At 37.4% G+C, this 12,149-nt stretch overlaps 1 protein-coding gene across 1 annotated transcript in view; it reads left to right on the forward strand.

Annotated features, from left to right (window-relative positions):
* GLS (glutaminase) overlaps positions 1 to 12,149 on the forward strand; it is a gene marked incomplete at its 5' end in the record, with an annotated part of 52,046 nt that overhangs the window by 24,204 nt on the left and 15,693 nt on the right. The window contains 7 exons of the mRNA XM_042822370.1: positions 2,775 to 2,807; positions 3,096 to 3,154; positions 3,780 to 3,846; positions 4,185 to 4,235; positions 6,622 to 6,798; positions 7,911 to 8,042; positions 8,716 to 8,808. Of these exons, the coding sequence (XP_042678304.1) occupies positions 2,775 to 2,807; positions 3,096 to 3,154; positions 3,780 to 3,846; positions 4,185 to 4,235; positions 6,622 to 6,798; positions 7,911 to 8,042; positions 8,716 to 8,808 (612 nt within the window). The remainder of the gene's footprint in view (positions 1 to 2,774; positions 2,808 to 3,095; positions 3,155 to 3,779; positions 3,847 to 4,184; positions 4,236 to 6,621; positions 6,799 to 7,910; positions 8,043 to 8,715; positions 8,809 to 12,149) is intronic.

Here is a 12,149-nt window from a genome sequence, read left to right on the forward strand (position 1 = left end):
CCAAAAAGGCAAACCCAAAACAAAGAACCTGATGATGGACAGCTGTAGCTTTGCTGTAGTTCTGAGTGTTTACAGAATTGTATTGAGCTGTCTTTTCCAAGTTGGATTTTTTCTGTCCATCAAACTGCTTCAATCTTAACATTTTTTATTTCATTTTGTATTCATTTAGAAATGTTGTTTTCATATGTATATACACACAAGCATGTGTGCAGTCGGTGTGTATATGAACATATGTTCCAGTAAATGCAGTGTTTGTGGATTTAGTGCATGGAATGTTTCCTTCTATGTCCTAGGCAGGTGAATTGCATCTGAACAACATCAACAGCGAAAAAGTTTTGTCTCAGTGCTCCCAGCCTCAGAAAAATAAGAAGCATTTACACAAGAACGGATGGTTTCTTTCTTTGTTTCAGTGACTATGGAAACATTGCTCAGCACGCTGCTAGGATTTAGTCTGCACTTAGATTTTCATCTCAGAACGTGCATTTCAGGAAGGAGGGAGGCACGCACCTGTAAGCTGCTGAAGCAGGGAATTGCTAGCTTGGTTTTATTGTCATCAGGCGTAAGGAAGCAAAGTTTTCTGTTTTGGTTCTGTTACGTTAAACTCGTTCTGAGGTCTTGGTCCTATGGATACTTAGGCAAATATCTTAGGTGCCACGAGTGGTGTAACTTCGGTAACAATGCTCTCATTTGATGTAAGGTACCTATGGACGTTTGTGGAGCATCAAGGACTGAAAATGCATCATCTTGATGTAGTGTGCAGAAGGTTTTATTCTTAAAACGTGGAGTAGATGCAACCGCTACAAAGGAACCTTTTTTATGAGTTAATGCAGAAGAAGTTTGCATTGGGTCTTTTGCCCACAAACTGTATAGGATGCTGGATAAGCCAGGTTTTTGTTGAAGGGCAAGGGATTCTTTTTTCAGCTGGGAAAAAAAAAAAGTGAATTATGATGTATTTCTATTTTTGCAGAAAGCATGATCCCTTTCTCCCTCTTTCTTTTTTTAACAAAAGATAATGTTTTGATTTATTATGTCTAACCATACAATTATCAATGCAGCATCCCATAACTAATGCTGACCCACTTTCCCAGAAAAGATGTTCATTGTGCATTTGAAAGGTTTGAAAAGGTTTTTGTGGTTTAAATGTTGTTACATATTTTACAGCATTAGGATCTATGGAATATTTTGACAACTGCAACAGTTCAATGAAGTTGGTAATTTCTTCTTTTAATTATTTTTCATTGAACAGATTTGGAGTTAAATTTTTAAGGCTTGTGTTCTGGTGTATTAAACAGGAACATTTTGATGAAATGTCATTTATATTTTTTTATTACAAATTAGCAAGAGACTGACTGTAAGTGTAAGGCTAAGCATAAGGTAACCATGGGTGTGTAATTTTGACAAAGCAGTGTGGTGTTACTTTCAGCTAGTGACTGTATGTGTGTGACTGCACATCTTGTAGCTGAGCTGGTGCATGGGCTGCAGAGACTACCTGCAGCACCTTAAACTATAGCCAGAGTGGGAAATGAGGCTGGCTTTATGCATTTTCATTAAGTAAAATACTGGTTCATATCTAGTTTCAGTTTTTTCCCCTTTTCCCCCATCCCCATACTGAACACTGTGCAAGTAGTATCTCAAATAGCTTCCTAAACAGAGTATTTTATCTAATTAAAATATAAATAATCTCAGTATTGAAGTTGAGAGCATCTTCCCCAGATGTATTGTTTCCACTTGTGTACGTGATGCCACTGTTTTTTAAACTTCCTAAAAAGCTGCTACTTTAAAAGATTTCCTGCTCAGCCCCTCCTGTCCCCCAGCAGACCATGCACTGTTCTTAAATCTCCCAGCCCTGTTTCAATGTCTAGCTGCAGGAATTTGTTACAAGTTGTTTGTCAGAGCGTAAAGAAGTAATACATCCTCTACTGGCAGCTATTAAAATTGAGCTTACTCCTATAAAAGAGAAAAAAGCCCCGAGTGCAACCTTCCACACCTGTGTCCCCATGCCCCCTTCCCAAAGGGGTGGAAAAAAACTGACACAAAAAAACAAATGAAGTGTCCCCTGACCCACGAATGAATGTTCACTAGCATCCTCATACATTTTAGACTTTACGTTGCTAGCAAAATGATGTACTTGATGATGTACTGCAGTATGATGTGAAATTTTATTTTTCTGTTTAATTTTTTAATAGGTAGGACGTTAATCAGCTATTAAATCAGATACATTTGATTAAATGCAGTTATTTTCACAGTAAGGGTAACACTTTATTCTAAGTCTTCAGTCTAAATCTGTAGTATGGGCACTAGCAATGGAAAATATTTTAGCCTATGTAGCCTGCATTTTGCTATGCTCAGCTCTGCTGATAATGTAAGATTACCTGTATTTACTAATCTATATAAAGTTAACGTTTTCATTATAATTATCCTGCCTGCAGTTATTTTTGTATTTCTTGCTTTAACTATTATTGTGTTAAACACATAAAGTTGAGTAGAGAACACTTAAAATAAAGCATACCTCCTTCAGCTTAAATTCATTCCAACGTGCAGGTGTTGGATAACTCTTAGATTGCTTTTTATTTAAATAATTTTTTGTTTAAGTGATAATTAAAGATTTACTTATCTAACACCTTAGTTTGTTGTTAGTATGTGAAATGACTGTAGTACCGTATTCTTAATTAGCCTCATACCTTAGTTTTATGCAATAAATATCCTAATGTTAAGTGAACTAACTTCTTTCCCACGTTAACATTCTTTGTAAATTATTTTTTCTTTTCTTGCAGCAAGGAGCAAATAATGCAGAAAAATTTGACTACGTAAGTGAATTATGACACTTGGTTTATTCTGACTAAAATGGGTGGTAGCCACCTTAAATTTCCACCTGCAGTTAACATTGCTATTTTAAGTCCTTTCAAACTCTCCTTGATCTGTATTTGGCTGAATAAAACATGTAATGATTTGGGCTGTGTTTGCAAATTTATGATGCAAGAGACAGGCTTAGCGTAAGGCTGGGTTGAGTGTTGAACAGTTGTAACTCTTCCATCTGAAAATGTTAGCTTGCCTCTTTTTTTTTTTTTTTTCCCCTTCCTCTCTGTCTTTAACAGGTTATGCAATTCATGAATAAAATGGCTGGTAATGAATATGTTGGATTCAGTAATGCTACGTAAGTATTTTTTATATGCTTAATACCTCAACTGATAGTTGGCATGTTGAATGCACGACAAAGTTTAGTTATTTATGTTGAAAGGCATCATTTAATATTTACAGGAAGTAGCTTGGGCTTAAAATTAGCAAGAAATAAAGTTGTGCATGTTTCTGTGTTGCTGTGACTGGTCTGATATGGAAGCAATCATTTTCTCCTTGAGAAATTATTCTGTCGTAGTGCTGTGGTGCCATGGCTCTGAGAGCTGTAAGTGCACATCGTAGCTTTCTGGCATTCATTCCTTGCCTGGTTTGGTCCCAGCTGTCAGTGAATGATGCTTTTGCTGCAGCTTATTCTCAGAGGTCTCAGTCTATTACTGCCTTTTTAGAAATGCTTTTAAAAGAATGATCTTCTACTTGTTTGTCTTAAATAAAAGTAAAACTGTGTATGTATAGGTAACCAGTAATGTATGTTCAGATGTTGAAGTTTGAACCTAACTACACTTGAACAGAGTGCACTGGGATGAGTTTTAGGGCAGTTTCTGGTCTGTTAGTAGAATGCTTGTGTTCAGGAGCAATGTATTTTTTACCTGTGGTTTTAATGGGTTACATCATGCATTTCTGATTTCTTGTTGCTTGGTTTCAAGGTTCCAGTCTGAAAGAGAGAGTGGAGATAGAAACTTTGCAATTGGCTATTACTTGAAAGAGAAAAAGGTTGGTCTCTTATGTTTGTTGTATTTTGAAGAATGCTTTTCATAGTCTATGAACTTTTGAAACTTGTTTCATTTTGTGTTCACGATCATGTAAATTATTGTAATACTGTGCATGTATTTCATACTGTCACTCAAAATGCCCAGCCTTATGTAGGGTGTGAATACTTATGTCGTTTTAACAATACCTGTAACCTCATTTCCATATTACAGGATAAATTATCACATCATAAATGCTTAATCTGTGTTGTACAGATGATTTTGTAAGATTGGATGCATTTTGTTGTTGAAAAACTTAAAGCTGCTTAATTGTACTTAAAGACTTCTTTTTCCCTTCCTCAGTGCTTTCCGGAAGGCACAGATATGGTTGCTATACTGGACTTTTATTTCCAGGTAATTAACTCTGAAATTGAGACTCAGAATGGGGTTGGAATTACTGTACTAAGCAATAGAAACTTATTCTGTCATAGATGGGGGAGGTTTTAATGTCTTGTAATTAAAGTTGCCAGTGTCTGTTAAACTGTTTGGAAGTGAACTGTATACATTTGATATATCCAGATTTGCTTTTGTTTAAGTGATTTATGTAAGTGTTTATTATTGCTTTATTGCTAATGCATACTAGTAGCAGTCTATGAAGCACTAGCAGTTCAGAAGCTTGAAATGTTGTGTTACTTGAATGAATTTGCTATGCTTTATGATACTGTGGAGAATGTTGAACTCGTGCATAACTAAAATTGTATCTGCATGCCATACTGTAAGCTCAGCCATAGTGTTATAAATGAAAAGACTTGAGTATCTTTTCCTTTATTGTTGAATTTGATGCATGTAAGACAAAGTATCTTTTCAAATGCCTTCTTCCTTCCCCCATGCTGCTTGCCTCACCTTAGTAACTGTTTGCAACTGTCGCAAAATGAGAACTTGGCAAGTGGGAGGTATTTCCTAAAGAAAGAGTTTCCTAACATGAGAATATGCATAATTCAGAATTCAGTCAGATCTTGTGCATGCAGTTCTCAAGAGGCAGTTCAAGTTGTGTTACTGATCCAGTCTGTCTGGGATATTTAAAAAAAATCCAGAGTTAGTTCTCAGGAAGTCTGATTTAAATTCATGATACTTGCTCTTACCTGTGCAAACTAGTGTTTTTAAGTGCAAATTTTGTCAGAGCCTTTTTTTTGTTTGGGGTTGCACATCTAGTCTTGAAAGTGAATGGAGCTTTACAGTGTGTATGTAAATTCAACTCAGTTGACTTCTTAAGTTGAAAACTAGATGAAAACTGAAAGTCTGCTCTGAACTTGTGTTATCACAGAACAAAGCAGACAACTTATTTCAATATACTGGTTAACCATCCTTGCAAAATGCTTCCTATCCCACTGCCTCAAGTGCTGGTATGCTTCTGAGCACTAAGCTTTTCACAAGTTAAGAAAGGCCAAAACTAAGTTTTCTGATGTAGCTACAGCTTGGCCTTGTTGTCCTCACCTTCATGGTTCCCATTGTTTCTTTCTTATCCCTGTTAAAATGTCCTTTTTACTCCAAACTCAGAAAACTGGAGGCACGTACACGAGTGCCACTCCGAGTGGCAAGTCAGTGTTTTGTTTTCATTGCACAAAGCTGCTTTTTCTGCTCTCAGATTCTACTTAGAAGGTATTTTTTTTTCCCCTCCTTCCTTACTTGTTCAATTGGGAACCAGTAAAGAACTTACTTTCACGTTACCTCTGTAAAGTGGGGAAGGATTACTCTGATTTTGCTCAACCAAGGTACAAAATGTAGGCACTTAAACTGAGAACCTTGAAGCACTTTCTTCAACGTAGGCGATGTTCTGTAATACTTCGTATGTTTAAAACCCAGTTGCCATTTTAGATGCGTCTCAGACGTTCTCTTGATTTGCAACTCCAGTTGGTTGGCCTAGGATGTATTGAGTTTGGCAGCCGGAAAATAAGAATTCCAGGTAGTAACTACTCGTGCAAACTTGGCTTAGGTAACTTCATGAAGTATCATGTAATGACTGTTTGGCAAAAGTACAAGCACTAGTTTGTTTATTTTTCAGAGTAGCATTTCAGCTTCAGGTTGAAACCAGCTTATCTTTTGGTTTCTGCAGACATGAGGCAGCATCAGGTGATGGCATCATATCACATTTCCTGATGTGTCACCAAAGTATGTATAGTCTGTACTGAAGCAGGGATCCTGGGTGAGACTATCATGTGGTCATTATCTCTAGATACATCATAAAGCATATATGAGACAAAGGTAAAACTAAGGCTATGCAGGAAATGCTAGCATTAAGACTTGTATGTGCTAGTGTGCGCAGCTTTGAAATGTACTTTTAGTGGATGTGGGTGGTCTTGTAAGGCTTAAAAAAAAAACAACCAACAAAGCACTGCACCTCAATTTGAAAAATGGCTCCTTAATGGCTTTGCCAATTAAGCAAATACAGAATACTGAGGTTATTTTCCAGGCTGGTTCCTCTCAAGGCAACCTAAGGGGGGTTGGGGGAAGGAATCAAACTGAAACACTAACTCACAATTAATAATAACTCAAAGATTAGTATATATAAAAAAAAAAAGCTGTTATAGTATATTAGTATAAAACAAAAGCTGTTGCTGGGATCTTTGTATCTTGACAGTAGTAAGATTCAGATGATGCTATTTCATGCCACTAGTGTTATCTGTAACAAATGTTATGCTGCAGGTTATTTTATGAAATCTTATTTCTGTGGAGATGTAGTGGGCTGTGCTGACTGTGCTAGAGGTACCAGTTTGTATAATATGACTTTCTTTTCCATAAGCTTTGCTCAATAGAAGTAACCTGTGAGTCAGCAAGTGTGATGGCTGCAACTCTGGCTAACGGTGGCTTTTGCCCAATCACTGGTGAAAGAGTGCTGAGTCCCGAAGCAGTCCGGAATACCTTGAGCTTAATGCATTCCTGTGGCATGTATGACTTCTCAGGGCAGTTTGCCTTCCATGTAAGTAATTTTCAGATACTTGTTAGAGCTGACTGGGAAGATTGATAGACTGTGCTATTGTTTGCCACAGTCATCTAGTTTGCTTTTGCTGTGGGTGGGGAGGAGTTACATGAATTGTTTAGGAATCCAACGTAACTTATGTGAAATCCTCAGAATCCATGGCACTACTTGTACTCCATACCTCATTGTACAGTGGTGTTCCCAGCAGTTTTGCATTTGGGAATCCTTTTCAACCTGAAACAAACTAAAAAAGGCTATTGGTGAGAGAAGTAGGTGACTGATGCAGCAATCACTGGAAGCAGCAGAACTGAATAAGACCTGAGGCAAGGGAAATAGAAGATAGCAGGAAGCTTTTGTGAGCAGTTGCTTTCTCTGACTCAGGAGGTTTAGTGAGTTGTCCTCATATGTTGAAATAGTGATGTTGTGCACAGCACGTGTACTGTAATGTACGGCTAGGAAACAAGCCCTGTTGTGTGAGTATTGAAGTACGTACTGCAACTTACTTGTGTGTTCAGTGGTTTGAGTGTTTTCAATTTTCCTCATTGCATGGATGTAAAATTGAGTGTGATGTTTTGTGTGACCTAGAAAGTTATTGCTTACTGAGCTGCTGGGGATATGTGACATGTTAGTTACTATTGAAACAAAACAGTAACTTTGTTCAGATAATAAATAAGTAGGTTGTTTAATGAATTAATGTGCAGGTTTTCAGTTGGTTTTGTTGTTTTTTTTTTTTTACATTTTCAGTTAAATATTTATATAGTTTTGTACTAGTCTCATGCTGTGAACTGCTCATGACAGACGTGTTTATTACTGCTGAGTCATAACAGCTTTGTTACAGCAGCAACTTTGGGTTATCTTTTGCATTGTGTTACTGACTTCTGTGTTATTGGGAGCTAGTGACTTTGAATACATACTGCAGATTGCCATGAACTGAGGTCGAGGTTGTAGTCCATCTATAAAGAGAAATAATCATGCTTTGTCAGTGTTTTATAGATCACACTTTTATAAGTGCTGTGTAATCTTTGGTAAAATAATAATCTTTGGTAAAATAAATTGCGTGTGTTACAGGGGTGACGAATGTTTGCAGAGGTAATTCTCTAATTGTTTCCTAGGTGGGCCTTCCTGCGAAATCTGGAGTTGCTGGTGGGATCCTTCTGGTTGTTCCTAATGTCATGGGCTTAATGTGCTGGTCACCTCCTTTGGACAAGATGGGCAACAGTGTTAAAGGAATTCACTTCTGTCATGTAAGCAAAATTACTTTTAGCCTAGTCTTCTTTTGTAGCTGGTGCTAACTGAGCTTCAGTTAACATAGCTGACAGTCCACTAATATAGTGGATTTTTTTTTCTTTAAATTTTAATTCTTTCTTGAGTAACAGATTACATTTGATCCAAGGATGAAAAACTGAGACAAGATGTTTGCATTTTATCATAAACAGCACTTAAATTTTGGGAATGTCTAGAAACTACAATGCCAGAAATATGGGGAAATAGATTGTGGACATACTTGGCAGTGGAATGCTTTGTGACTTAACAAAGGCATTAGTCTCCTTTATGCTGCATTAGAAGGTGTAGAACTTCATCTGGAAGCTTCTCTTCCTTTACACTCAGAAACAGCTTTTAAAATGTTAAAAGTGCAACTCATATCATTGCAATAAAAGAGAAAAGATTTTGATGAAATGTAATTGTTTTGATTGTGTTCCAGTCTTTAAAACGAACGTAAGCAGCTTTTGGAAAATAATCTGGCATACAAAAATATCTTCTACGTCAGATGAAGTTGTTGGGGTAGGCTAGGCAGTCCTGGCTTTGTCTCTTGAGAGCTGTGGATAGTCCTGTGTAAAGCACAAGTGCTAGTATTAGAGTATCATATGCATTTGACAGTTGTACATGGAGAATAATGTGTTGTTTCAATGTTTGCAGGATCTGGTTTCTCTGTGCAATTTCCATAATTATGATAATTTGAGACACTTTGCGAAAAAGCTCGATCCTCGCCGAGAAGGTGGTGATCAGCGGGTAAGTTAAGATGTGTTTTTAGTGAGTACTGCTTGTAGCCATCAGATGAGACACGGAGAGTTCTTCTCTAAAGGCAAAACTGCTCAATGATGTGTATTTCCTCAGAGCTTTCAGATAAGCCAGTTAGTGCACATTATTGGTGGACACGTACCTTGGTGGACCACACAATGACAGAGTTCTTTACCACAGAATTTTATATCAGATTTGTAGCTCTATCTCGTGCAATTCGTTTCCTTGGCTAGAGTAAGGCTGTGGTATCTGATAAAAGTCACCAGCAGTTTCTGTTCTGATTTTAAAAAGAAAAAAAATGATCAGCAGGTGATGTTAGTCTTCCTGTTCTGTGTTGCAATGCAGGAGATGTATGTTGAGTATTGTTTTACAGTGATGTCTCTGAGTCCACATTGCTTGCTGAGAGCTGCACAGGCAATGAATGGAGGCCTCACGTTGCTGTACCCCAGTGCCTGTTACCAAAAGGAAGCAGTAGATGCAGTCTGGGAAAGAAGTGAATCTAATCCAGCTCTATGTACAAAAGATAAGAGCGTGAGGGTACTTGAGATAGGGAAAAGCTTGCTTTTAGTTCCGCTAATGTTTTAAGTTGGGCATGAAGCTTTCAATGGGAGAAGATAAGAGAATGGTTTGAAGTGCTTCTTGCACGCATACATCTGAAAAAATACCCAAATAGGAAGTAGAATTATTTGTAACTGGAAAACAGAAAACAACAGTATATGTGCGAAGAGGTGAAGAACTTGGGTCTGTTAGCAATGATTGCAAATTAGGATTTTTTTTTTTCCTTCAAACACACTAATAAATAATGTATGTTGCTTGAACAACTAGCATTCCTTTGGACCAATGGACTATGAGAATCTCCAGCAAGAACTTGCTTTAAAAGAAACAGTATGGAAAAAAGTGTCACCCGAATCAAACGAGGACATCTCCAGAACCATAGTGTATAGAATGGAAGGTCGGGGAGAGCAGAACTAAGTGAATGGGTTCTAGTTTCATTAAATACTACATTTAAAAAAGCCTCAAGCATCTCTAGATTCAACTTCAATCTGAGTATTGTTTGCCTGGTATTTTCATTTATATTATAAATTTTGTGTAAATTTGTATGCTATACCAAAAATGCTGTCAGAGTTCAAGGGGAAAAGCACACGTAAGCAACACCAACCAAACCTGTTAACTGACTTCTGTCTTTACTTAAAGCACAATTACTTATTAAAAAAAATAGTAGATCTGAATGTTTTCAAAGATATACCTCTTGTGTATATCTGTGTATTTTTGTTTATATCTAAGAATTTTAAGTAAATTAATTGTGGAGCTAAGCAAGAGTTTAAGGTATGTCCTCTGATCAGGTTCAGCATATAAAGAATTTTAATGGAAATATAAAGTAAAATACTGTCAGTAAACTCATGAATCTCCAAATAACTGTATATTAAGTGGTTCTGAGTCACGTTATCACTTTATTTTAGTAAGAACTTCCAGTTTGCTCTGAGCAGAGATGGGTCCCTCTGATATGATGTGCTAGCAAAAAGTACACTTTTTTTAATTTGACCTTCAGTCATAATTAATGCTAACATGTAAATAAAAGAGCAAAAACGGCTGGGGAGGACTGGGAGAGAGGGCAAAACAAAGCTTGCCTTGTTTGCAAGTTAACAAATGTGGCAGAAAGATTTCTCACCAAACTATTTTGAGTGTCTTGCTAGCTGCTTGTGCTGCCTCTTGGTAGTTATGACTCAGAAGTCTGCCTCAGTAATAATGCTGTGCTCCACCCCAGAGAGGAATGTAAGCAATCCTAGTTTTTGACTGGTCACCAGCCCAGCAGGGAGCAGGAAACGTGTTCAGAGTAAAGCATTTTTTGTTAGATATTCCAGCTGTTTACACTTAACTTATTTTTCAGCCGCTAATGTGTGTGCATGTTCATCTATGGGATTAGAGGTAGCATTGACTCCTACATGAGCAAATGTTTATGAAGCTATTATTCATAGCTCCTTTTTAAAGTGTTAACCAGTTTCTACCGATGTCAGCTTGTAGAGAATCAGGGCTTGCATTCTTCTGCAGGAAACTGCATCTCAATCTATGCAACACGATAATTTGAATTGTTTTGAGGACCATGTGGAAATGGTGTGTGCAGGCCTTAGGCAGTGCTGGACAGGGCACAGAGTTAATAAGCCCTTGACACTTAGCTGTTCTATGAGGTTCTGAATGATACTGAAAATCATAAGGAAAAGAAAACCAAATCGCCAACACAAACCTCTGTCTGTAAAATGTCATGCTTGCAAAGAATTTGATATATTTTCCCCCCCCCCCCTTCCCCTCCCAGGCACACTTCATGCAGGTGTTCCTGCTGTAAAACTGTAGGAAAACCTGTCTGAGTGGTGATACGGATATTCCTTCATCTATGTCTATTAAAGCTCCTTGAGGATTTCAAGAGGTGTAGTGTGATAGATGATTCCTTGTAACACCTCCAGCCCTTCTCCCTGCCCACTTCTCCCCTGTGTTGGTGATCTGAAACTCCAAAATGCACTCGTACATCAGTTTTGCATAAGGGGAGAGTTATGGTTTCCCTGTCCCTTTTTGTCTCATGTAGATGTCAGTCAAGGAAGATGCAGAAAGCGAAGCTTACTTTCTCTGAGAACACAAGCTGTTTTTAATGATGTTGTTTCGGTATTGTTTGTCTTGCATAAGCTTTTGAAATAATGCTAGTATTAAGCTAACCCAGAATAATCTTCCTCTAGCAGTACTTTGTAAAAGGACGAGTTTCCTGTGTTTGAAGCCTCTGAATTAAAATATTTAAGCAAAACAATACGGAGAGCCACTATTCAGTAAACATCAAGTCCTAGTGGATTGTGTGCACGTCAGTAATAAATTGCTGAATATTAGTTATTTTGTAATCTGTCACTGATGTTTGGCATAGGTTTGTCAGTGCTTACCTTGAAAATGAAGTGAGTCGTGTAAAGGCTGAGTCTATAGTTATAAAAATGTCTCATCTGTTTGAGGACTTGTCTGTTTAATAGCAGCTACAGAGACGTAACAAGTATTCAGAGTCTGCAAAACTGTGTGTTAGCCTGAAATATCCCCGATTAGAAGGGGCTGGTAATGTGTCTGTGCTGCTAACTAGAAGTACTTTCAGTGATTATATGTTGCTGATGAAATTACTGATGTAATTAAAAAAGGATGTGTGATGCAAGATTTGCAGCTACTAAAAGTGCATTTGGAGATGGGAAATCCAAGTCTTTACCGTGTTTATGTGTTTAAATTGCATACCAAAGCTTGTGGTAGAGGCGAGTCCTGCTTGAAAAATTAAAAAAAAAAAAAAAAAAAAAAAAAAAAAAAAAAAAAAA

The sequence above is a fragment of the Centrocercus urophasianus genome, unplaced genomic scaffold (genome assembly GCF_019232065.1).
Source record: "Centrocercus urophasianus isolate 14NV4802_14NV808 unplaced genomic scaffold, USGS_Curo_1.0 seq_20, whole genome shotgun sequence".
Lineage (NCBI taxonomy): Eukaryota > Metazoa > Chordata > Aves > Galliformes > Phasianidae > Centrocercus > Centrocercus urophasianus.